This window comes from Perissodus microlepis, chromosome 17 (assembly GCF_051167445.1).
Source record: "Perissodus microlepis isolate ML-2025 ecotype Zambia chromosome 17, ASM5116744v1, whole genome shotgun sequence".
NCBI classification, from domain to species: domain Eukaryota; kingdom Metazoa; phylum Chordata; class Actinopteri; order Cichliformes; family Cichlidae; genus Perissodus; species Perissodus microlepis.
The window spans coordinates 38,244,275-38,270,311 of record NC_140477.1 but is presented as its reverse complement, the minus strand read 5'-3'; the positions used below and the strand labels follow the sequence as shown (position 1 = coordinate 38,270,311).

The 26,037-nt window shown below is 45.5% G+C and overlaps 1 protein-coding gene and 1 pseudogene across 5 annotated transcripts; both read left to right on the top strand.

Moving 5' to 3' along the window:
* The first annotated feature begins 3,723 nt into the window (after positions 1-3,723).
* Positions 3,724-16,863, top strand: LOC146370092 (uncharacterized). Of its 5 annotated transcripts, none has more exons than XM_084909613.1 (2): positions 3,724-4,566; positions 9,499-16,863. In XM_084909613.1, exon 2 carries the CDS (start codon positions 11,299-11,301, stop codon positions 13,939-13,941), a length of 2,643 nt encoding a protein of 880 aa, XP_084765739.1. In that variant the 5' UTR covers positions 3,724-4,566; positions 9,499-11,298; the 3' UTR covers positions 13,942-16,863. The 5 variants fall into 5 exon arrangements, with proteins under 5 accessions (XP_084765739.1, XP_084765738.1, XP_084765737.1 ...); XM_084909612.1 differs by having other exon boundaries at positions 9,211-16,863; XM_084909611.1 differs by having other exon boundaries at positions 6,308-16,863.
* Positions 16,864-16,915: 52 nt separating this feature from the next.
* LOC146370091 (zinc finger protein 277-like) lies at positions 16,916-25,802 on the top strand (annotated as a pseudogene).
* The last annotated feature ends 235 nt before the right edge of the window (positions 25,803-26,037 follow it).

Sequence of the window (26,037 nt, the reverse complement as noted above, 5' to 3'; positions counted from 1 at the left end):
GTTATAAATTAAAATATATAAAACAGCAAAAATAGGATAATAATAATGTGTTCATAGAAGATGAAAAGTCATGAAAGTTGTTTTATGAGCTCTGAGTTTGAATCAGTGATTTGTTGATTCCTGACCGACATGTTCAGTGTTTGATGGGGCCAAGCTGCCGCTCTGTAGTCTTTATTCCACTTTGTTTGCACATGAACTTTGGACTTTGACCCAGTGATTTTGGGTTTGGGGGCTTCTGTTTAATCACTAGTTTGCTCATTGTTTCCATGAAGTTGACTGTTCCTGAGCTAATCTGAAGGCCACATGAAGTTTGAAAGTCTGTAACGAATGACAGGAAGTTGGCGACCTCTGCATCTCAGCATCTCCTGACCCCGCGCTGCGATTTACGTGGCCTACAGCTTCATGGCCGGGTTGCTGTTGTTTCCAGTCTCTTCCAATTTCCCCACTAACAGCTGACTGTGGAATATTTAGTAGTGAGGACATTTCCTGACTGAACGTGTTGCACAGGTGGTGTCCCTATCATGGTACCACACTGGAAATCACTGAGCTCCTGACAGCGAGTCATTCTTTCACAATCGTTTGTAGAAGCAGTCTGCATCCTTAGCTGCTTGACTTTATACACATGGAGGTGAATGGAACACCTGAATTTAATGAAAACAGAGTCTTTGTGTTTTTAGTTGGTTTAGCCTCTTGAGTGGCATCTTGTTAAGTCTCTCCAGTTTCTTGTTGATTGTGTCTATTTGGTCTGTAAGTCACGTCGTTAGCCATTTCCGGATCCAAACTCCACTTCAGGTCCCAAAGCCGAACGAATACTGCGGCATCACTGAGAGTTACAAACTGTCTAAATTCTTTCATCTTTAATAAAATGATCAGTGTTGCTGCTTTACCAGGTGTAACAATTAAGTTTAACATCCAGCCATCCATGAAAACAGGATTTATGAAGTTTAGTTAGAAGTTAGCAGGAAGTTAGCTCGCTAGCTTCCACCTAAACATGATATAGCATGTTCTGACTGAGAGATTTCTGAAAAATTCAAACGTACAGCTCTGCTATCACTTCCAACATAAATGAAGACAGAAAATTAAACAGCAGTGATGTTTGTAGGGTTACTGAAGTTGGGCTAGCTGGTATATAATGATGTGCTACATGATCGCTAGCGACACAGCTATGTTAGCATAACATAAACACAGTGAAGCTGGAGGATGAACGCTGACTGTTTTCCACTTGATAAAAGTTAACGTGAGGGTTCCCGATGGTTATGGCTTTTTTAAGGGGCTTGTTCAGATTAAATAGAACCAGATGCAAAGCATTAAAACATGTTAAAAACACAACAGCCTTAGTAAACACAGAGTAGTTCAGACCTGGCAGCAGGGTTCATACGTCACACTTAAAGAGCAGATGGGTCTAGGCTGCTGAGTGTTTCTTCTTCACTTACTATGTGTTTATACATCACTAATACAGATTGTGAATGAGATGTCATATATCTTATTGTTTGAACAGAGTGAGTAATTAGCAGACAGAGATGAGTTCAGTATGTCAGAATTTGGTAACTTCAGTGTGAGGAACAGAGAAATGCAACCATCCCCAGGCCTTAACTCAAGGTTAGAGAAATGGAAAACGAAGAGAAGAAAACTAAATGTCAGCTTGTAAATGGATAATTTAGCCTGACTGCAATCAGCTGTTCCCTCCAAACCTCACTGAGCTCAGCTGCTGAAGCTAATCAGTCACCTCAGAGGGCGACTCCAGGCACCAGACTTTGACTCTTGTTGTCTCAGCAGCTAGAAAGAATTATGCGACCAATTACAGAAACTCTGAGCAACAAATCAACAACTGTTCAATAATTTCAGTCTGCATATGGAGAGCAGCCTGTACATAATCTATATTAGTGTATTGGGTGTGGGTTGATGGGGGCATTTGGTGTGTTTTTGCTCTCTTCTTTCCACAAACACTTTTTCTTCCTCTTTACTGATATTTTCTGGATTTATCAGCTGCCCTGCACCTGAGAGGGTGATCGGAGAAGTCGGCCAAGTGTAGATGCCAGCGATCAAAGGCGCTCCCGCTGTGAACGTTTGTTGGAATGTGTGTTTAATAAGATGATGGCGGATGGAGCTCACTGCACAGCAGAGAAACTGTCTCAAACTGGGTAAAGACTTTCGAAAGATGCTATGATCAAAAGAAGATCCAACATGGAAGGCTGCACGGAGCATCTTTTGGACAGACATGAATACAGGTGTACATTTTGCCCTCTGGTGTGCCTTGAAATTATGCAAATTATTTCCCCTACACCTTCTTTACTACCATTGCAACAAGGCTGAGAAAAATTGGAAGATATCCAGTGTTCACAGGTAGAGCTTAAAGGTAATCTGTCATCGTTATCTGACAAAATCAGCAAGTCATCCACAAGCCACAGGATCCTGTATTTCAAATCCCAGAGCATCTTTCTGGATTTACTTACCCTGACATTGGTGGTCAAGTTAAGCAGTCACACAAAGCCAGTTACAAAGTCACTAAGTTAACTCAGGCTTACCCCATTTTCCTGGTGTTATACCTAAAACAACTATAAACTACCACAGTCAGAAGACTCTTGCTCCACCTACTGAGTACCCACCTAACCTAATGTGACCACATGGTGGCCCAACACAACCCAATTTACGACATCTACCAACACTTTACAACAACACAGTAGATTAACAAAGCCGGATAAATTTACGGACCATAATATATTATATTACAACATAAAAAAAACCCTTCAACACAGTCCATCATGGTGAAGAGAGAGCTGAGAGTAAAAGCGAAGCTCTCAATTTAACGGTTGATCTACGTCCCTACCCTCACCTATGGTCACGAGCTGTGGGTAGTGACCGAAAGAACGAGATTGCGGATACAAGCGGCAGAAATCAGCTTCCTCTGAAGAGTGGCTGGCCTCTCCCTTAGAGGATAAGGAGTTTGGCCATCCAGGAGGGGCTCAGAGTAGAGCGGCTGCTCCTCCACATTGAAAGGAGCCAGTTGAGGTGGTTTGATAAGGGCGTCTGACAAGGATGCCTCCTGGGTGAGGTGTTCTAGGCATGTCCCACTGCAAGAGGCCCCGGGCCAGAACCAGGACACGCTGGAGAGATTATATCTCTCGGCTGGCCTGGGAACGCCTTGGTGTTCCTGCGGACAAGCTGGAGGAGGTGGCTGGGGAGAGGGAGGTCTGGGCTTCTCTTCTTAGGTTGCTGCCCCCGCGACTCGGCCCCGGATACGCGGAAGAAGATGGATGGATGGATAAAATAATCCAGATCAAAAGTTACAAACAACATGAATTAAAGATCATAACAATGCATGCACTCATTTACTCACAGCCAGGCAGACCTTCAGTACAGTAAAGAAAAACACAACTGTTACACAAAACAAGAAAAACAAAGTAAAACATGAAGTAACCAAAAGAAAAATAACAGTTTTCTGAGACCAGAAAAGTGACGTGAAATGTAGCAACAAATGGAGCAAAAACACAGACAGCAGAAAAAAAACCTACAAATACAGAAAAACTACAAATACATGACGCACACCCACATCTGGTGTGATTTCCCGAGCTGTTCTGACATGGATGCAGTCATGCAGATCTTGTTCTGATGACATCACTGTCACAGGTGTAGGTGGTCACCTGCAGATGTTTAGACTGCAGGAAACATGTTACACACAGTTCTGTGGTGTGTAGCATTGTGTGTGTGTGTGTGTGAGCTGGATAAAGAATGAGCAGAGGAAGAAGAGCCCTCGTGGCTGTTGTGACTCTGATCCGTGTGGGTGACTCAGCTCGCATCATGACATCTTCTGAGGTTCTCGGGCTCCAAACACGAGGAACGGTGTAGGTGCCGAGCAGGCGGTTGCTATGCAACAATTCATTGCCAGCAGCATCCAGGTTGGAACCGGGTGGAGAGCAGCAGTCAGGCGGAGGGGGTGGTGTGTTCTTTGAAAAGCCGGAGGAAAGCAGCGTTTCTGCAGCGAGCTGTCAGTAGATTTGATTATGTGGAAGCTTAATGGAGAGGATTGGGCCAGAGCAGCTGCAAACGGAGATACGGTGCAGATAAATCTGGAAGACCGGCATGGAGGATGTGTAAAAACAGGCAAAGTGGGGCCTGGATGAACAGAGTGACACTAATTTGAAGCTTGCGACAGGCTGATGTAAGACAGGTACAGTGAGAGGCAGCACAGTGTTTACGCTTTACAGTGAAGGGATGAAGATGCCGAGTCTGTAAATGGAAATATTTACCGATCAGCTCTTCTCGATATGAAGCCGACCTCACATCAGCTGTGACAGTCTGACCAATTAAACACAAGTGTTTTATGGTTACATCTTTTAAAAATCACCTTGTTCATTTAAACTCCTGTCACAGAACAAAAAGGAATTGCATCATGGGTAATGTAGGTAATGAATAAATAAAGTACTTCCTGTTCTGCTGCACTGATTGCGATCATCTTTGTTGAATCCAACATCGTCACAGGAGAATTATTTTAGCAGAAAGTGCAAAGACCCGGGCAGTCTGGAGTTTTTCTACATGGCAACTCTGCATTCACAATTTCCAGTTCTGGTGAGTAGAACTCTTCAAATTTCACTCAGTAAAACTGAAGCTCGGACTTCTTGGACGTTCTGTTGGTACAGTAACTTTACAGCAGTCTTATTATTGATCAGATGATGTCATTAAAAATGCTCCAGAAGACTCAAAGCATAAACATGGTCCTGAGGTCCAGGTCAGGTGAAGCTGAGCAGACAGCTCTCGCCTGTGTCACCATCCACCTGTCATTCAAATAGGCCACGCCCCTAGTAATGCAAAATTTAATCCTTAATACAATTCAAACGGGTGACTTATAAAAACATTGTCGTTGCTACAGTTGCTATGAGGGACGAAATGATCCACTGAAGGCGGACATTTTAACATGGGAGTCTGTGGGGACTGCCTCACCGCTGGAGCCTCTGGTGGACGTTGGAGGAACTGCAGCTTGTAAATACTGTGTTTGATAAATATTTTATTGTTTTACAGATATTCTCAGGCAGTCCTAACACTCCAGCTGCATTATGTCACGCTAAACTTAAAATGAGACGGCAATCTCCTGACAACAAGACAACACAGCGGTGGTTGCTCGGTGATTGGATTGAACTATTTGTTGCTTTTAGTGACTGATTGTTAGCGCTTTCTTGTGTTGATAAAGGTCCAGGTGACCACTTTTAATCTGAAGGTGATTTCCCAGATCACCTGGTGGGAGTCTCCAGAATTGACTATGTGCACGTTAGCATATGCTACTTCCGGTGCGGAAACTCCTGTGGGGAGCTTTGTTTCCGATGTCCTTGTCATGATCCTGGGTCTTTTGACCCAGCGTTTTAAGTTTGTTTATTTTGTTCATTAGGTTATCTAAGTTCATTTGGTTATTAGACTCCTTGTGTTTTCTTCCCCTGTATTTAAGTTTCCCCTCACCCTTCGTGTTTCATGCTACGTGTCTTATGTTATCAAGTTTGTATTATCATGTCTGTCTCATGTTTCCTGTTTTATTTTGAAGGAGTCGTGTGTTCTTTGTTCATTGTATTTAGTTTCACTTCCCTTGTCCCCTCATTAGGCTCATGTCAGTCAGCTGTTCCTCCATGTGTTCCCACTTCCCCTAATCACCTCCTGTGTATTTAAGTCCTCTGTTTTCAGTGTGTGATTGTCAGGTCGTCTGTTGTCCACGCCATGTTTCCCATGCTTCCAAGTTCCTTGTCTAGGTTTTTCTTATTGTTCGTTTAGATTTCCCAGTTTAGGTTTGTGTTAATTTTGCTTCAGTTTGCCTTGCCCTTTGTTTGTACCTTTTTACCAGCCATATTAAACGGCTCGCTTTTTGTTAACATTCAAGTTTTGTTCCCTGTTCCTTGGAGTCTGCATTTTGGGTCCTTTTTTTCAATTCATACAGTCTGCCCTCGCCAGACTGTGACAGTCCTATTCACGCCCTGTTTACGGTCCAAAACAAGTTAAGCAAATGAATGAATCAAGCGGCGATTTACATTTCTATAGATGTCTTGGGCATTTACCCAATATATCTGTAAATGATGTTCATCGACTTGTCGATATTTTTCCCCCGCGCCTCAGAGCAAAAGAGAAAAGGGATTCAAATGTTATATTTCTCAGCTGTCCCTCGTTTATCGCGGGTGTTATGTTCTAAAAATAACCAGCGATAGGTGAAATCAAGTAGCCAATTTTATTTTTTGACGGTGCAAAACGTTTCGTGGACATCGTGGACATACAGCACTGCACTCCAGAGTCACACTGCTAGCGATCGATGCAGCGATTCTGTACTGTACAGGAGAGACGTCACGGAGGAGATCGTCTGCAGCGATCAGGATGCAGGACACAATGTGACGTAAAAAAAACGTGCAAACTTGCACTAAAAAAATCTGTGAAACAGCGAGGTGAAAGGTGAACCGCGTTATTAGCGAGGGACCGCTGTAATTTTGAAGGTAAGTCACAACATACCCTTCGTAACTACTAATGTATAGAAACCCTTACCAGCAATCGTTCATTTTTTGTGTGGCTTTTTTCACGGTTTGTTAACATGCTGTGTAGGTGTGTACTTGACTAGCTGATATCAACATAACGGGGAAACATCTGGTTTGACTATTGTTCACCTGTAGTTTGAATGCTGAACATTTGCCTGTTTAAATCACAAGACCAGTCACTATACAGAGATGTGCTTCTGAATGTGGACGATGTGTCTTCTGCTGCAGTGATGCAGTTCTGCTTGTGTTGAGTGATGTAAACAACTGATCGATCTAAACTCTTTAAACGTCAAAATTGATCATTAGATTTTTTATGACACAACAGTGGTGAGTGTTCCCACCTTCTGCTCTTTGTAACTTAACGCGATCTTTCCGTTTTCGAGTTTTGGACATGATTTTGGAGTATATCTTCGCAGTAGCAATTGACCGCAAAGTTAAGCTACCGGAAATGTACAACCCCACATCCGGTCTCAAACCAGGAAGTTAGCATTTTCTCGTGCACAGGGTCAATAATCCTCCCCCCCCCCCAGAGCTTCCAGACCCTCTCAGACAGACTCAGGGATGTGAGACGGCCAGCATGTTACAACAAATTAAATCTGTAAAAGTCCCACATCTCTTTGCAAAAGTAGACTTGATTCAGCTTGTTGTGATGTTCTGTGTATGCAGATAGAAGAGGTTTGTCACAGTAAACTGAGACACTGGGATGCAGTGATTCCGTTTAGAAGCAGTCAGGCACACTTGGTTTGCTGCTGTGTGGATATTTTAGCACTCTGAGCTTCGGTGTGGACGTCCAGGCCTCCAAACCTGCTTTTGCTTCACCTGAAGCATCAGGAACCCTGCGCTCTCTGAGTTACAGTGTTCAAGCTTGGAGGGAGAAAAAAACGAAGATTGATGCGGCTCGTGCTGAAGTCACGGTCTAAATCAGAAATCCTCATCATATCCAGGCTGACGGAGGCTGCCTCGCCTCGCTTCTCTCCAGGGTTTAATTAGAGCCCCCGGGCTCGGTGTGAATAATGCAGCACCTGAGCGCACCTGAGCGGCCGAGCAGAACGAGGAGCCGCAGGAAGGCCAAGAGAGCACCACCTCCAGAAGGAGAGAGAGAGCGAGGGCGGTGAAAGGGTTTGAAAGAGTAACATCATAACATCTGAAGGTTTTCATGTCACTCTAATGATGTCCTGACAGAACCACGAGGGGCATCAGAAACATCTGTGTCACACCTGTCCATCACTACATCTGTGCTAGTGACACTGCTGGAAGAATCCAGATTGCTTTGATTATTGTTTCCTTCCATTTTGTTTGCACTAACACTGCAAGCATCAGACTAAATCATACTTATTACTTATGACCCCACAGTACCATATCACCCTATTAGAGCACTTTGCTGTCACACTGCAGGCCTACTTGTTGTTCCTAGAGTATTTAAAAGTAGAATGGGAGGCAGAGCCTTCAGTTTTCAGGCCCCTCTTCTGTGGAACCAGCTTCCAGTTTGGATTCAGGAGACAGACACTATCTCTACTTTTAAGATTAGGCTTCAAACTTTCCTTTTTGCTAAAGCATATAGTTAGGGCTGGACCAGGTGACCCTGAATCCTCCCTTAGTTATGCTGCAATAGGTGTAGGCTGCTGGGGGATTCCCATGATGCACTGGGTGTTTCTTCTTCACTCACTATGTCAGTGGTTCCCAAACTTTTTTTGCTGGGCCCCCCTTTGTTTACAAGAAAAATGTTCGCGCCCCCCCTCCCCGCACGCGCACAAATCCTCCAACCACACACACCCATATTTTTCTCCATTGCGGTTTATTTCACACCTCAAACATTTACTAAAAATTAAGCAAATACAAGTAATCTGCAATAAATTACAGGTAGTAAGGAAATAAACTACTAACTCTTTTACGCTACGTCCACACCTACACGGGGATTTTTGGAAACGCAGCAGTTTCGTCCACGTAAACGGCGTCTCGAATCACCGAAAACGGAGATTTTTTAAAACCCCTTTTTTGCGTTTACGCGTGGACGAGGAATACAGAGTTCGTCGCGCGACGTCAAAGCTATGTGCCGTTTTTCACGTCATGCTGTGCGCCACGTTATTGTTTACATGAGATGAATTGCAGAATGGCAGATAGAGACACAATACTGTTAATCTGACTATCTGCAGGTTTTACACAGTTACATACACGCAGTTACTGTCCCTCCATTTACAAAGGCAGAGGCGTCACGGTGTGATTATTTTACGTGCAGTTGTTTTTTTCATGTGTAATAATATTCAACATTGCTGTCAATACAATTTTCAAAATGGATTCAAAAACATAAACAGCTGTGGGATCCTGTTTGTCCGTGATTTGAACAGCCCAGCGCTGCTCCCGACACAGGGAAATCCAATTCTGCAGGGAGACCTACCTCGGCACTTGTGCAGGTGAACCCAAAGGGAAGATTTGCTTCACCATATTTTCTAGTCTTTGGCTTAGAATGAAGTTGGTTTGGAAACATATTCAGCTATGCTTCATCTCCTGCTTTGCGTTTCTGTGGCTGCCCCGTGCTAGCAGTGTCCAAGCGTTTTGTTTCCCCCCCTCTTTCATGCCGCGCCCCCCCTGCAATGGCTCTGCACCCCCCCTAGGGGGCGGGCCCCACACTTTGGGAAGGTCTGCACTATGTGTTAACAGACCTCTCTGCATTGAATCATATCTGTTATTAATCTCTGTCTCTCTTCCACAGCATGTCTTTATCCTGTCTTCCTTCTCTCACCCCAACCAATCACAGCAGATGGCCCCGCCCCTCCCTGAGCCTGGTTCTGCTGGAGGTTTCTTCCTGTTAAAAGGGAGTTTTTCCTTCCCACTGTCGCCAAAGTGCTTTCCCACATCTCATTGTTGGAGTTTCTCTTTTTTCTCTTTATTATCATAAGGTTCTTACTCTACAATATAAAGTACCTGGAGGCAACTGTTGTTGGGATTTTTTGCTGTATAAATAAAAGTGAACTGAGTTGAATGTAATTTGGTTGAACAGGAAATTCACATCATGGATCTGCAGTGGCCGTGTGATGATGTCATGTCAACATGGACCAAAACCTCTGAGGGATGTTTCCAGAAACTTTTTAAATTTGTGCCACAAATAATTAAAGCAGAAGAGATCTCAGACTCAGCTTCACTGTCATTCAGCCATTTGACATGATATGAATGAAAAACAGATTCTCTGTCCAGGACCTGGGTCTGAGCGACCCAGGGTCCATGAGCATTTATGACTCTTTTTATATGATATGTGTTTGTTTCTGCATTGTGCTGCTGTTCCTGTGTCTATGATGTTGGAGACCTCAGTTGGAGGTCTCCACACCTGCTCAACCGCCACCATCACTTCACCTACCTGTTGCTGCTGCATCACTGTCCAATCTACCCCCAGTGGCTGCTACACCACCATCATTTCCACTGCCTGCAGCTGCCACACCATCTTCACCATCGGTTCAACTGTTGGCAGCTGTGATGGACGCGCTCTGCCCGAGCAGGAGATCAGCGCGCCGGAGGGACCAGCACGGCCTGCACGTCACCGTCCAGCACGGCCTGCACGTCACAAACCACCTGCAGTGCTTCGCCATGGGCCATCGGAGCTCTTACGTGGCTGGACCTACTACAAGGCTGTCATCAGATCACTGGCCGGCCACCAGAACTGCTATGCCACCGCTGCCAGACCTGTGGCAGGCCACTCGAGCTGTTTTCCTGCCGTCACCGTCCATCGGGCCAGCTGCCAAAACTTTGGGATGCCACCGTCAGAACTGCGGTTGGTTTTTTCAGTTTTTTGGGGACTGTTTTGACACCGCTGCTGGACGTGCGGTCGGACTTTGAAACTGTTGGGATTAGGGGTTCTGTTTGCTAGAGGATTTTGTTTTTGCACGGAGAGTGCGGAGACTCGGGAGCAGAGTACAGACACTTGGAAGAAGGCACGACACGGGAGTCGTGGGAGCGCACTGGAGATTTGTTGTGTGTTACATTTACTTCACTGTAAATAAACGCACTGTTTACTGCACAGAGTCCAGCATTCAGGTCCTTTCTCCCGCATCCCCACGGTCTGCCACACAGACCGTGAGATCCTCAGGTCTCAGTATTGCAGAATGCTACCAAACAACGAGTAAAACATTACAAATAACTACAATTAATAGGACAAGAAATTCTCAAAAATAAGTACTAAAATATGCAAAAACATAAATAACAATATATAAATATAAACAAATATATAATATTTATATAAATATAATGGTTCTTCTTTATTTTAATGACTATTTACAGATTTTCACTGGAGGCGTCAAAACTATGGATGAACACATGGAATTAAACCCTCGGCCTTCTCTCAGCGAGCTTCATGGTGTAATCATCTGACATGGTTTCACTTCACAGGTGTGTTAACTCCAAAGCTGGAATCCTGGAATTTCTTGCCTTCTGAATCTGGTTGGGACTAGAAGTCAGGTTGGTACACAGTAGGGCTTCACGATATTAGGAAAACCTGCGATGTGCGATAACTGTGATCAATATTGCGATAATGATATGACTTGCGATAAAATAAATAGCAAAACAAACAAAAAAAACCCTGAATACATAATTTCCGTTTTACTGCAACAGTTTTATTTAAAAAAGCTGCTGTATTAGCAGTGTAACAACAAAGTGCACTTTAACATTGAAACATTGCCCCCATAAAAAATTTTGGGTCTTCTTTAAGATCCTGAGAGAGAACAAAGGACGCGGCGACACTAAGCGACGGCCTCGAGGTAAGCGAGCCGGCATCAGGAACAGGCTACGGGCTCGCGCACACCGCGCACCCATGCCCAGTATCCTGCTAGCCAATGTTCAATCCATCGAGAACAAGCTTGATGACCTCACAGCCAGAATCAAGTTCCAGAGAGACATTCGGGACTGCAACCTCCTCTGCTTCACCGAGACTTGGCTGAACCCAGCGATACCAGACCACGCCGTGCAGCCGATGGGGTTCTTTTCGGTTTACCGCATGGACAGGACAATGGAGTCGGGGAAGAAAAGAGGTGGTGGAGTGTGTTTGATGGTGAACAACAGATGGTGCGACAGCACAAACATCTCCCCACTCACACGCTCTTGCTCGCCCAATCTGGAGCTTTTGATCGTTAAATGTCGCCCTTTCTATCTCCCTCGGGAATTCACTGCGGTCATTGCCTGCACTGTTTACATTCCGCCTCACGCGGACTCGGACACTGCCGTATGTGAGCTACATGAGGCTCTCACACATCAACAAACACTTCACCAAGATGCCGCACTCATTGTTATGGGAGATTTTAACAGAGTGAATCTCAAACGGACATTTCACAACCTTCACCAGCACATCAACTGCCCCACCCGGGGCACTAGGACATTAGACCACTGCTACACCCCGTTCAAGAACTGTTACAAGGCTCAGCCCCTGCCGGCATTTGGAAAATCGGACCATGCCGCCATCTTCCTCATGCCTGCTTACAAACAAAGGCTAAAGCAGCAACCACCAATCAGGAGGGAGGTCGCTCGCTGGACGGACCAATCAGTGGCCGCGCTGCAGGACGCACTGGATGACGCAGACTGGGACATGTTTCGGCGCAGCTCTGATGACATCAACATGTTTACGGAAGCGGTTGTGGGATTTATCGGGAAACTAGCGGACGACACAGCAGAAAGAACTATCATCCGAACGTTTCCCAACCAGAGGCCGTGGGTGGATAAAAACATCCGCGACGCTCTGAGATCACGCACCGCTGCCTACAATGAAGGGCTCGTCTCCGGTAATATGGACCTATACAAGGCTGCGTCCTACAACGTGCGCAGCGCGGTCAGAAAGGCAAAGCGGAGCTACGGGGAAAAACTAGAGTCACAGCTACGACAGTGCGACTCTATGAGCCTGTGGAAAGGACTGCGGACTATAACGGACTATAAACGACCAGCTTCTTCTGTGATGAATGCTGATGCTTCACTGGCTGATGAGCTGAACACGTTTTATGCTCGCTTCGACACCGCAGCAATTAAAACAACAAACGGCTGCGCGCGCTCGGAGTGCACCAGTGAAGAAAATGCATTCGTCATCACAGAGCATGCCGTGAGGAACACCTTCAGGAGGGTGAACACCAGGAAGGCAGCAGGACCAGATGCAATCCCTGGCCGGGTCCTTAGAGCCTGCGCTGACCAGCTAGCACCGGTGTTCACGGAGATCTTCAACCTCTCCCTGGCCCAAGCTGTGGTTCCCACGTGCTTCAAACAGTCCATTATTGTTCCTGTCCCAAAGAAACAACAGCCCGCTTGCCACAGTGACTACCCTCCAGTAGCACTGACTTCAATTGTGATGAAGTGTTTTGAAAGACTGATGAGAGATCACATCACTTCTTCACTTCCTGCCACCATCGACTCGCTTCAGTTTGCTTACCGGACTAATCGTTCCACAGACGATGCCATATCTCACCTGCTCCACACATCCCTGAGTCACCTGGACACTGGCAGAGGGAATTATGTTAGGATGCTGTTCGTGGACTACAGTTCAGCATTCAACACAATAATTCCCTCTAAGCTTTTCACCAAGTTGACGGATCTAGGACTCAGCTCATCACTGTGTCAGTGGATCCTCAACTTCCTCACAGACAGACCCCAATCAGTGAGGGTGGGAAAACAAGTCTCCCCCTCCATCTCACTCAGCACTGGAGCGCCTCAGGGCTGTGTTTTAAGCCCCCTGGTGTACTCACTGTACACTTATGACTGTGTAGCCACATCAGACACCACCTCCATTGTCAAGTTTGCTGACGACACTGCTGTTGTGGGCCTGATCTCCGACAACATCGAGACGGCCTACCTGGAGGAGATTAGGAACCTGGAGACCTGGTGCCAGGAGAATAACCTCCTCCTAAACATCAGCAAGACTAAGGAGCTGATCGTGGACTTCACTACAAAGCAGGCGAGGAATTACAAACCCCTCATCATCAGTGGCACGCCAGTGGAGAGAGTGGACAGTTTCCGATACCTGGGTGTCCACATCACTCAGGACCTGTCATGGTCCTGCCACATCAACACCCTGGTTAAGAAAGCCCGTCAGCGTCTCTTCTTCCTCAGAAGACTTAGAGACTTCCATCTGCCACTGAAGGTGCTCAAGAACTTTTACTCCTGCACCATCGAGAGCATCCTGACGGCAAACATCTGCACCTGGTTTGGGAACAGCACCAAGCAGGACAGACGAGATCTGCAAAGAGTGGTGCGCTCAGCCGAACGCATCATTCAATCAGAGCTCCCTGACCTGCTGTCCATCTACACCAAGCGGTGCAAGTCCAAAGCTAGGAAGATTATGATGGACCTCTCCCATCCCAACAATGGACTCTTCTCACTGTTGAGGTCTGGGAAGCGCTTCCGCTCCCTTAAGGCCAAAACAGAGAGAATGAGGAGGAGCTTCTTCGCCCAGGCTATTCGGGCCCTGAACCAGGTGTAGGACTGGACTCTCCCACACACGTCACTATAAGACTGGACTCTCACACACATCACCACATGCACCACCACACATTTCCTATAATCCTATAATTCCTATAATTTATAATCTTTATAATCTCTTCTGCTATTTGCACATTCTTTACTGTAAATTCCTAAGTTAATTTGTAAATTTTGTATTAACCTGTAAATTGTAAATATCGTAAAACTTTTTCTTCTGTCATTTAATGGTCGGGCATTGTACAGCTACAAGCATTTCACCCCCATGTCATACTGTGTATGGTTGTGTGTGTGTGACAAATAAAATTTGAATTTGAATTTGAATTTGAATTTGAAGATCCCAGCTGGCTAGCACCTCACGTAATACACGGGCTATATTTTCACTAGTGTGAGAGTCTGGAAAACACACAGTCTCTAGACACCGTGTTTTCAGTTCAAAGTCTTCGGTGAAGAAGTGCACTGTGAAACTCATATATGGCTCCGTTGTACGACTTGACCATAGGTCTGTAGCGCTTGCGTAGTTTTCAGCTTGGCTCAGTTCAAACGTGACGGTCTTCCGGCATGTTTCGTACATTTGTGGAATGGCGACATGGGAAAAGTAGTTTCGTGAGGGGATGCGGTATCTCCGGTCCACTTTATGTATCAGACTGGTGAAGCCCTCTCTGCTAACTGTATTTATAGGCATCATGTCTTTGTCAAAAAATGTGTAATGGCCTCTGTTATTTCTTTGTAGCGCTTCGACGTTTTCTCATAAGGAGTTGCACTTGAAAAACTCTGATACAGAGACGGCTGTTGGACTGCTGCGCTCTTTGTCTTAACATTAGCAACCTTTGTTTGGCTAGCCCTGTCTTTCTGGAACTCTTCAAACTGTTCTCTGTGGTTGTATTGAAGATGATGGTGGAGATTAGTCGTGTTTCCTCTGGTGGTTGCCACAAGTGTTCGGCAAGTGTTGCAGAGCACCTGTGTTTGGAGAACGTCGTCTTTACCAAATCCAAAGTACCTCCAAATAAGCGAGGTACTATTTTTTTTTAGCCACGAGTTCATAGTCAGTAGCGTTCTCGTCATGCGTCTCGCTCTCAGCCATTACAACTGACTCGTTGCTGCAGCGTTGTTCGCTCCCCACCTACGTAGGAGGCGGGCCTCTAATCCATTTGATTGGTTAATGCCGTGAAGGGCTCTATTCGACTGGTCTAATGTGTAAAGGGGGTTCTTTGATTGGCAAATTCTTTAAAGCATGTGTGTAAACATTTTAAGGTACCCAATTATCGCAGTTTACGCCGTCTTTTGCAATGGGCCCATCGCACAGGCTGATATTGCGATGACAATAAATTTTCGATTTATTGTGCAGGCATAGTACACAGCTGACAGCTCTATTTGACAACTGTTAGAATTCATATTATGGCAAGAACCAATCAGCGAAGGAAACAACAGTCTGTCATTACTTTAAGAACTGAAGGTCAGTCAGTCCAGGAAATTGCAAAAACTTCACAAAAACCATAAAGCGCTACGAAGAAACTGGCTCACACGAGGACCGCCCCAGGAAAGCAAGACCCAGAGTCCTCTCTGCTGCTGAGGATACATTCATCCACCAGCCTCAGAAATCACAAGTCAACAGCTACTCAGATTAGAGCCCAGATAAATGCCACATAGAGCTCCAGTAACAGACACATCTCTACATCAGCTGTTCAGAGGAGACTGTGTGACTCAGGCCTTTATGGTCAAATAGCAAGCAGAGGAGATTAGTTTGGGCCAAGAAACACAAGGAATGGACATTAGACCATCTGTGCTTTGGTGTGATGAGTCCAAATTTGAGATCTTTGGTTCCACAAAGGTGAACGATGGTCTCTACATGCATGGTTCCCACCATGAAGCATGGAGAAGGAGTGTCTGGTAGTGTGTGCGCCAGTGAACATGAACTTTTAAAACTCAAAATATTTTTTATATACTGGTTCAAAGTGTACTTTGGTTTTTATGCTGGACTAAAAAACTGCAGTCACAAAGACTGACTGTGAGCACTTTTCGGTGATTACAGAGTCATAATAACATATATGAGATTATCACCATGGCATGACATCACATCACGTATGTATTTGCAATATTAAAAAAAAAACAGCTGACAGTGTGTTTTCATATTTTCATTCTGTGCTTAAAGGGAGAAAGGTTTATAATTTATGCAGTATTGCTGTCATTGCTTTTATCTATAGTTTGTTTTTGTTTTTTTTGTTTTTTTGAGAATAACAGCACCAAACCTGAGAGTGAATCAGACTGCAGGATGAACACTGAGCTGTTTGTGCCCCCCAGTGGTCTTTGACCACAACGTGCTTACAGTGAATTCCCGAATCCAAGCTGGATGATGAGCTGTGTGTCATCAGCAGCCACTCCACCTTAAAACTGACTTCACGTATAAAACTTGGGTCATTTATTTAAGAATTTGCACCATATCCAGCCTTCTTGTGCCCCCCTGTACAGAAACTCAAATGTTATTTTCAGACTTTTATTTTAGGGAACCTTACACCTGTACACATGGTACACATTCACAAATAACGTTTCCTTTAAAAATTTGTAATAGAGGGGAGGAAACTTATGCTAATGTAATGTTAATACAGGGAGTGCAGAATTATTAGGCAAGTTGTATTTTTGAGGAATAATTTTATTATTGAACAACAACCATGTTCTCAATGAACCCAAAAAACTCATTAATATCAAAGCTGAATGTTTTTGGAAGTAGTTTTTAGTTTGTTTTTAGTTTTAGCTATTTTAGGGGGATATCTGTGTGTGCAGGTGACTATTACTGTGCATAATTATTAGGCACCTTTCTTTGCAAGGACACTCAAAAGCCTGCCATCCATGGATTCTGTCAGTGTTTTGATCTGTTCACCATCAACATTGCGTGCAGCAGCAACCACAGCCTCCCAGACACTGTTCAGAGAGGTGTACTGTTTTCCCTCCTTGTAAATCTCACATTTGATGATGGACCACAGGTTCTCAATGGGGTTCAGATCAGGTGAACAAGGAGGCCATGTCATTAGTTTTTCTTCTTTTATACCCTTTCTTGCCAGCCACGCTGTGGAGTACTTGGACGCGTGTGATGGAGCATTGTCCTGCATGAAAATCATGTTTTTCTTGAAGGATGCAGACTTCTTCCTGTACCACTGCTTGAAGAAGGTGTCTTCCAGAAACTGGCAGTAGGACTGGGAGTTGAGCTTGACTCCATCCTCAACCCAAAAAGGCCCCACAAGCTCATCTTTGATGATACCAGCCCAAACCAGTACTCCACCTCCACCTTGCTGGCGTCTGAGTCGGACTGGAGCTCTCTGCCCTTTACCAATCCAGCCACGGGCCCATCCATCTGGCCCATCAAGACTCACTCTCATTTCATCAGTCCATAAAACCTTAGAAGAATCAGTCTTGAGATATTTCTTGGCCCAGTCTTGACGTTTCAGCTTGTGTGTCTTGTTCAGTGGTGGTCGTCTTTCAGCCTTTCTTACCTTGGCCATGTCTCTGAGTATTGCACACCTTGTGCTTTTGGGCACTCCAGTGATGTTGCAGCTCTGAAATATGGCCAAACTGGTGGCAAGTGGCATCTTGGCAGCTGCACGCTTGACTTTTCTCAGTTCATGGGCAGTTATTTTGCGCCTTGGTTTTTCCACACGCTTCTTGCGACCCTGTTGACTATTTTGAATGAAACGCTTGATTGTTCGATGATCACGCTTCAGAAGCTTTGCAATTTTGAGACTGCTGCATCCCTCTGCAAGATATCTCACTATTTTTGACTTTTCTGAGCCTGTCAAGTCCTGTGCCAAGTTTTGCCAAAGGAAAGGAAGTTGCCTAATAATTATGCACACCTGATATAGGGTGTTGATGTCATTAGACCACACCCCTTCTCATTACAGAGATGCACATCACCTAATATGCTTAATTGGTAGTAGGCTTTCGAGCCTATACAGCTTGGAGTAAGACAACATGCATGAAGAGGATGATGTGGACAAAATACTCATTTGCCTAATAATTCTGCACTCCCTGTAAATGGGGATTTATGAACACTAAACTTTCATGTTCAGAGAACACTCTCAGGTATATCTTGAGGATCTGAGTGTTCATGTGATTTATATTCTTTGCTATATATATGCAACAACGTCCAATGTTACATGTTAGTCAACTTCATTCACATTAATTAACCTTCAGCTTTCGAAACTTAAGTTTTCATATTTCCTTGAACCACTTGAATGCACCTTTTCTAATTCGTGTTTTACCGGGGGTCCGCGAAGGCGCTTCGTTGGCATTTTACGGCCTCCGATTGGTTCGATTTGTGTTATTTGCACCACGTGACACCAGACATGGCCGCCAGCGAGCCGAGTAAAGACGGTAAGTGTGACTTTTTAAACGTGTCCGCGGCTTTAATGCTGATATCTGGTGGTCTGCGTGCAAAGCTTTGGGTGTCGGTGACTCTCCGAGTCTGTGGGAATTCACAATCAGCAGAAAAAAGGCTAAAAAAAAAATCAGAAAAGCAGGCGGGAAACCGCCCGGCTAAGCTAGCAGGCTAGGAAATAGCTGGGCTGCTAACTCTGATTATACAGCAATCTCTATATTCAGTCAGTACACTCAGTCTGACAGCTGTGAAGTTTATTCAGGATTTAACAGCGTGTAAAGTCTGAGCTCGATTAATGAGTTATTTAATTAATTAATTAATTTTTTTAACTTTTAGATCATAGTTTTGTCCCCACGGGTGATGAAAATAATTGTATACAGACAGATTTTTGTAGATCAGAGGGAAATGCTTCTTCATGCCAGGCTGTACATTCTCGCTTCCGCTTGGTTTTGACTCACCTGGTCTGGAGTAGAGTGTGTGTGTGGTATATAAGGTGTAGTCTCTCTTCTGCTTTCTCAGGTAAGGACAGCATTCTGGAGCCGCTGTGTGTTTCCCTGAGCAGCCGGCTGACACCTCCAGCCCTCCCGGTGTTCAATGTCCCGGCTCCGAGCCGCTGGTCTGCCTGTTCTGCTCTGAGTCCGTCCCACCGCCGCAGAAAGACGTCCTCCTCAGACACCTGCTGATGGAGCACAAGCTTGTCATCGCCGACGTCAAACGCATCGCAGACGTCCCAAAGTGCGAGCCACACATGCTCCGGCTCACTCGTTTAACTCTCGGGAACACGTTTGGATGTTTTTAGCATTTGGAACTCGATCATTTCACCAAAGACTTACTGTAATTATTTGGGGTGATGGGGGGAAACCCTTACCTTACAAGTATACATATATACAACAAGTCCAGCATGTCCACGCCTGTTAGTGTGCTGCTTTTATGAACCGTGACGAAGTGTTTCTGTGCGCCGGTAAACCTGGCTGTGAGTCGGCTGCGGTTTTTACTGACGAGTTTCCTCCATCAGGTACTTGCTGTACTGGAAGGGCAGATTCCTCGAGCAGCCGGTCACAGATTTCTGCAGCGTCATCAAAACCAACTCCACGGGCCCAGTCGGTGAGTTCACTCAAACCCACAGAGGACCTGACCTTTCAAAGTGAACCACGTACACTTCCTCCAGCTCTGATTAATGACTCATTAAAAACTCTTCTTCCTCGCTGACCTGACAGAGGAGCAGGAGGACTACTTCCTGCTGTGTGACGTCCTTCCAGAAGACAGAGTCCTCCGAGAGAAGCTGCAGCAGAAACGACTGGTGAGGAGACGTGACACTCGGAGCATCCTGAGTGAATCTTGTGCTGCTGGAAGTTTCGTTTCTTTTAAACTTTATTTTGAGGCAAAGTCTGAAAATCAGGAAAAATCAGAAAAATTGCAGATTTGAGTGATGATTTTACACGCTTTGTGTCGTTGTAAGCTCTGCACTTTAAATATCTGAGCACTCTGAGGTAGTTTTCTGAAGAATTCCTCTGAGCTCTTCTTCTGTGCTCCCACAGGAGGAGGTCCTGGAGCAGCAGCCGAAGGAGCGAGACGACAGCAGCTTCCATCGTCTCTGCATGTTCTGCAGCGAAGAGTTCACGGGAAACAGGTAAAGCGCCGCAGGATTCCCATCAGTCCTGGAAACCTCACGTGTGTTAGATTAAAGCAGACAGAAGGTAGAGCTTCCTGAAATCATGTGACTTAAAGCTTCTTTGCTTCCTGTAGTCATCCTCTTATGATCCAACCCCCAAAAAGCTGCTTTGAGGCATAATTCCATAAACATCATTCAGTGACATGTCTGAACCTGAACCAAGAAGCTGATCTGAGACCAGTGCAGCTCCTCATCCTTCTTCCTCTTCTGCTAAGGGTCAGGTCTCAGACCTGTGCAGGTGTGCGCTGGTTCATGAATGGCATGAAGGTGTGACTGGCTTCTCACTGGTGTTTACCACAGTTCTTGTGTGGATCTGTGTCTTTACCTCCAGTTAAGCTTCCATCCATCCATTTTCAGTCACTGTGTTGGTTCGCAGATGCTCGGCCTCCCTCTGCACAGGCACCACCTCCAGCTCCTTGTGGGAGGACGCCGAGAGACATAACCCGTGTCCGCTCCGGGTCTCCTCACATTTGGACATGCAGCGGCCCATGGCGAGAGAGGCTGCTTCCCTCTGTCTGCCACTATGGGCACGCTGCGTGGATCTTGAAGTCTTGTCCAAATGGGAACTTCTGGACGAAGCCCAAAGGACTGCAGCGCAGTGCTAACAGTGATGATGTCAGCTGATGTTTTCTTTTGTTTATTAAAAATGGCTCCACGTGCTGTTTCCAGGTCGTCTCTGCTGAACCACATGGCCAGAGAGCATTCCTTCAGCATCGGACTGCCGGACAACATCGTCTACTGCAGCGAGTTCCTCGACACGCTGCAGGACAAACTGGACAGGTACGCTAATCGTTGCTTTTTATTCACAGCGTTAAGTTTTGTTTTGCTTCGCGCGCCTTTTCATTTTGCTGCCCTCGCTTCAGTCTGCAGTGTCTGTACTGCGAGAAAACGTTTCGAGATAAAACCACGCTGAAGGATCACATGAGGAAAAAAGCTCACCGCCGCATCAGCGCCAAAAACCACGAGTACGACCGCTTCTACGTCATCAACTACCTGGTAAAGCCCAGCGACACACTCGCCACACGCTTCCACGTCAGGATAAACGAAGCAGTTCTGTAGAAGCAAACGCACTACCTGAATGTATTGTTCTGATTTTAAAGCGTCCCTCCTGTCCTGTCAGGAACTGGGAAAAACGTGGGAGGAGGTGCAAAGCGAAGATGACCGTGAGCTGGCGGATGATGAGGATGAGTAAGTATCCTCATGTAGCTCTGTGAGGACGGCATTAACTAAAGTGTCCTGATTCATGTCATACAGACTGCTCTGTGTCGTGTTAAAGGCAAAAACCGGGCCGGGCTGCACTTGCGTGTAATACCAGTTTTTACCACCAGATGGTGCAGTTAGTGGCTGTAACGTTTATTTTAAACCAACACGACATCACCAGTCTGAGCACGCTTGATCTCCAGCGCTAACCAGGTGCTGAACCAGGTGCTGTGAGCTCGGGGTAGCTGTGGATCAGGAGGTACAGCGAAAGGTTGGAGGTTTGATCCCCGGCTCGATCCCAGATACTGAACCTCGGGTTGTCCCTCCTGAGAATATTCTTATTTACTGTGTCAGCCTGGATACAAAAGTTTAAATCAAGTCCGCTTCCTACTCCTCCTCTGATCCTGCGTGAATGCTTTCAGTCTGCTCGTTTCATCTCCGCATCGTCCGCAGTGATTGGTCGGACTGGCAGGCTCATCCGGTCTCTGCGGTGTGTCTGTTCTGTGATCACCAATCGGAGACGTTGGAGCAGATCCACGCGCATATGAAGGTACGGGAACGTAGAAGTTTCAGAGAAGGAAAATATCGTTTTCTGCGTTTCATCCCTGAAACGATTCTGCAAAGGATTCTGGGAGAACGGAGACAGTGCACACTAACAGGAAACGATCTGCTTCCTGAGGTCTCTGCAAACACATGAATCCATCGTAAGCACAAAACATGGATTTTACTCAAAAAGTGCCCTCACACACAGATGGACCGAAGCTGAAGAGCTTTTAAAATGAAGCGCCTTTTATTTTGAAAAGTTTCCAAATAAATACATGATTGTCAAAACTTTAACAAGCAAATAAAAATGTTTCCTCGTTGTTGGGTCTGTGTTTCCACAGGCCCCGCTAGTTTAGAGACTTATTCATCATGAAGAAAACAAGACATAACAGAACATCTTCAACCGCTTTTTCACTCGCTAACGAGGGAAGTCTTTGGTCAAGAACCAGCTCTTGGAGGTCACGCTCCTAACCTGTCTCGGGCCCGAAATCCTTCAAAGAGCAGCTGTCCCCGTAGCTATTTATTGACATCACAGTTACAATACACAATACAACACAAGCACCTCCCACCGTAAAACCCCCCAATGGTTCTAAGACAAGGCAGTGTGTGTGTGTGAGAGACCTCCTGCTGACCAAAAGGATCATAAAAGCAGGAAGCTTACAACAGAAGAAACAGATCTGTCAGGATGCATCTGCAATAAAAGCTCCCCCAGCACAGAGTGGCTGGAGAGGTCAGAGACAAAGGAACGTCTTGATCCTATAGATTGAACTCAGACCTTACAAATTTAAGAAACACGATGACAACATTCAACAATTAGACTTAACACTGGTGAACAATAAATAAAATCTAGGATTCGACGTCGACTGCAGTCAGATTTTTGTCGTTGATTAAACGTTCTGGTTTAAAGTTAGAACCAGTTTCCCAAACGTGACTCTGCTCACGAGTGACGAGTTTACCTGAGAGGCAGAAAAGTTTCTCTCTGCTTTCTGGTTTTGTTATTTATGAAGTCTGTAACGAGCGTCGCGGCGTTGCGTGACCCTGACATCTTTCTGTTTCGTGATTGTTTTGCGGGAGGCTCACGGCTTCCACCTCCTTAAGACCGAGCTCAGTGAGTGAAGTCTCTGTGGTAATTCGAGCGCAGTTTTCTTCTATTTCTTCCTTCTGAGTGTTTCTAATGTTCTGTCCTCCCTCAGACCTCAAGTTCTACCAGCAGGTCAAACTGGTGAACTTCATCCGGCGGCAGATCCATCAGAGCCGCTGCTACGGCTGCAGGCGGATGTTCGACTGCCGGGCGGACGCCCTGCGTCACATCGCGGCTGAAGGTCACGTGATGAAACTGCCAGAGATGTCCGCCTGGGACCAGCCGCAGTAGGTTTAACGAAGCGCCTGTGATCCGCAGAATTAACCAATGAGAGCGCGGGCTTTAAAGCTGGCGTACAGCTGCTGATGAACGTGGTCAACGCCACAGATGTTTACACTTCATTTGGAGTATTTTTATCAGCTGATGAAAATGGCGTCCTTTTTTAAGTTGGGACTAATTTGAGCCTGAGCACTAAACTTCGTCTCGCTCCGCAGGTATTACTTCCCCACGTACGAGAACGGCGCTCTCCTGTGCACGCTCTCTGACAGCGAGGAAGGCGACGGTGACGAGGAGCATCGCGGCGAGGAGATCCCGGTCATCGCGGAGGACATCTCTAACCTGAGAGCGCTGAAACAGTCCAGCGTCCTCAAGCAGCTGCTGAAGGAGCGAGGAGGCAGCAGCTAGGACCACAGACGGACACGTGTCATACGTTTGACTCAAAGTCGTCTCTGACGTCGGCTGAGCTCAGCTCACGGTGACCACATCCCACATGGCTGGAACGCAGCGGCACGGGTTTGAGTCCGGCCCGTGGTCTTTCCCTCTCAACTATTTCCTGTACGTCTCTACTCAGTAAAGATAAGAAAGTTTAAAAGAAGAGTCCTCTCCACAGCTGGACACGCGGACGCCGTGATGTCCGCTGAAACGTAATTGCTCTGCCTCGTGCAATGAAGCTGAAACATGCGTTTTCTTGAATATGAATTTTATTACTCGAGTAAAAATGATTTTCTTTTGTAACTTGTAACTGAGCTGGATTCAGTGCTGTGGTGGACGAGCAGCTCATCGTCAAGAGAAGACGAGAGAACTCTTTATAGTCATTGCAGAGTCACACTAGGAACAACAGTACTACACAATTGGAAACTGTCCCGCGTCGGCACTACGCACAATCAATCAATCTTTATTTATAAAGCACTTTTCATACAAAGATGTAGCACAAAGTGCTTTACCTGCTTAAAAGCAGCCCACCCCGCCCTCCAGCTCACTCCCAACACAAACAACACAACACAGGAACTTGATAAATGAAACGAATGAGTGTATGTTTTACTGCACATTGTTATTATTGTTGTTGTTGTTGTCCCCTCAAAAAGTCCAGGGACTTCTCGTGCCTGAAACATCTGTCCTACTTGGCGTTTCTGTTGTTTTTCTGCGTCGCGTTGCCGAGCGACACCTGCCGTATGGTGGAGCCGAACTGCAGCGCGCTCAGAGTTTCCACCGCGTCCTTCGCGTCCGGGCTCACGTTCACGAACGTGCAGCACTGAGGAGAGAAACGAGAGGTCGCTGCAGGAACTCACTGCTGTCAAACTTCCTGTTTTATCCTCATTTCTGACTCTGGCAGGCCCAGGCTGTGTCCCAATCCAGCGACCGCACGCGTACTACGTACGGTGCGTACTATAAGTACGAGAAGTGCGGAAGTGAGAGGCTTGTGAAATGGGACGGTCTAGCCTTCGTCGTGCTGTTCAGGTTGCCTAGCAACCATGATACTAACCGCGAGAAACGTGTCATACGGCTTTGTTTGACAGAAATGAAGGAGAAAAATGTTTTGTTGGTCATTCATTTTTGTCATGACATCACTTTGATTAGTTGAGTATCTGAGGCTGAGACCACAGGACTGTAAAACATGATTGTTGGGCTTCATTTCTGTGCTGAACACTCATTTAAGATTAGTTAGTAAATAACAATTAGCTGATGTTGTTCATGAGACTAAAGTCATCTCACTGTGGTAATGTAAATATAATATGGCCAATATTATAGTATTGTCAGATTATTATGATATATATATATTACAGGATATATTACAGCAGTGAGCTTGAACTCTGGGTCAGAGATTCAAGTTGCAGTTATTTATATTTCCTATCACCTTAAATGAAGTCCTTGTGTTTGGGCTTCCTAAAGACCCCAACCTTTCCCTTGATTTTATGGGACCCCTAACTTCCGAATGTACTTCCTCCATTAAGAGCCTCGGTGTTACTTTTGACAGTGCTTTTAAATTTGATAAACAAATCAGCTCCGTAGTCAAGGGATCTTTTTATCATCTACGTATTTTAGCTAAAGTCAAGTCCTACCTGTCCAGGAACGATCTAGAAAGGGTGGTCCATGCTTTTATTACTTCACGGCTGGACTACTGTAACTCCCTTTATGCTGGTTTAGATCGTTCCTGTCTGCATCGCCTCCAACTGGTGCAGAACGCTGCTGCTCGCATGCTGACCGGCTCCAAAAAGAGAGACCACATCACTCCGGTCCTCTGCTCTCTCCACTGGCTCCCAGTTGCTTTTAGGATTGATTTTAAAATTTTACTGCTGGTTTTTAAGGTTCTTAACGGTACTGCACCTCCTTACCTGGCGGAGCTTCTTAGCATTTACCGCCCCAGGAGATCTTTGAGGTCAGCAGACCTGATGCTTTTAGATGTTCCCAGGTACAGACTAAAGACTAGGGGAGAGAGGGCTTTTGCTGTGGCTGCACCCAGACTGTGGAACAGTTTACCTCCTCACATCAGATTCTCCACAAGCCTAGGAACCTTTAAAACTGCTCTTAAAACTCACCTCTTCTCATTGGCCTTTAGCAAGGTTTAACTTATTGTTTTAATCTATTGTTTTATCAGTGAGGTGTTTTATGTATTTGTGTTTTATTGTATTTTATATTTGTATTTTATTGTACAGCACTTTGGTCAGCCTCGGTTGTTTTTAAATGTGCTTTATAAATAAACTTGACTTGACTAAATCTTCACTCAAAGACAAGTATCTTTGACAGTGTATCTATAGATGTATTATGTAACAAATATTGTTTGTTTAATTTGTTGGCATTACTAAATTTGGCTCAATGCTTACACATATGTGTAAAAAGCAAATGTACGAGCTGTGATAACTGTGTCTGATAGAATGAAGAGTCGACTGATATATGAAATATTCCTTTATTGGGGGAGAAAATCAGACCATGTCATAACTGCTTTAAGTCACACAGA

Bases quoted from the DNA above. Each gene is read 5' to 3' on its own strand.
- LOC146370092 (XM_084909613.1), top strand. From the start codon at position 11,299: ATGCCCAGTATCCTGCTAGCCAATGTTCAATCCATCGAGAACAAGCTT.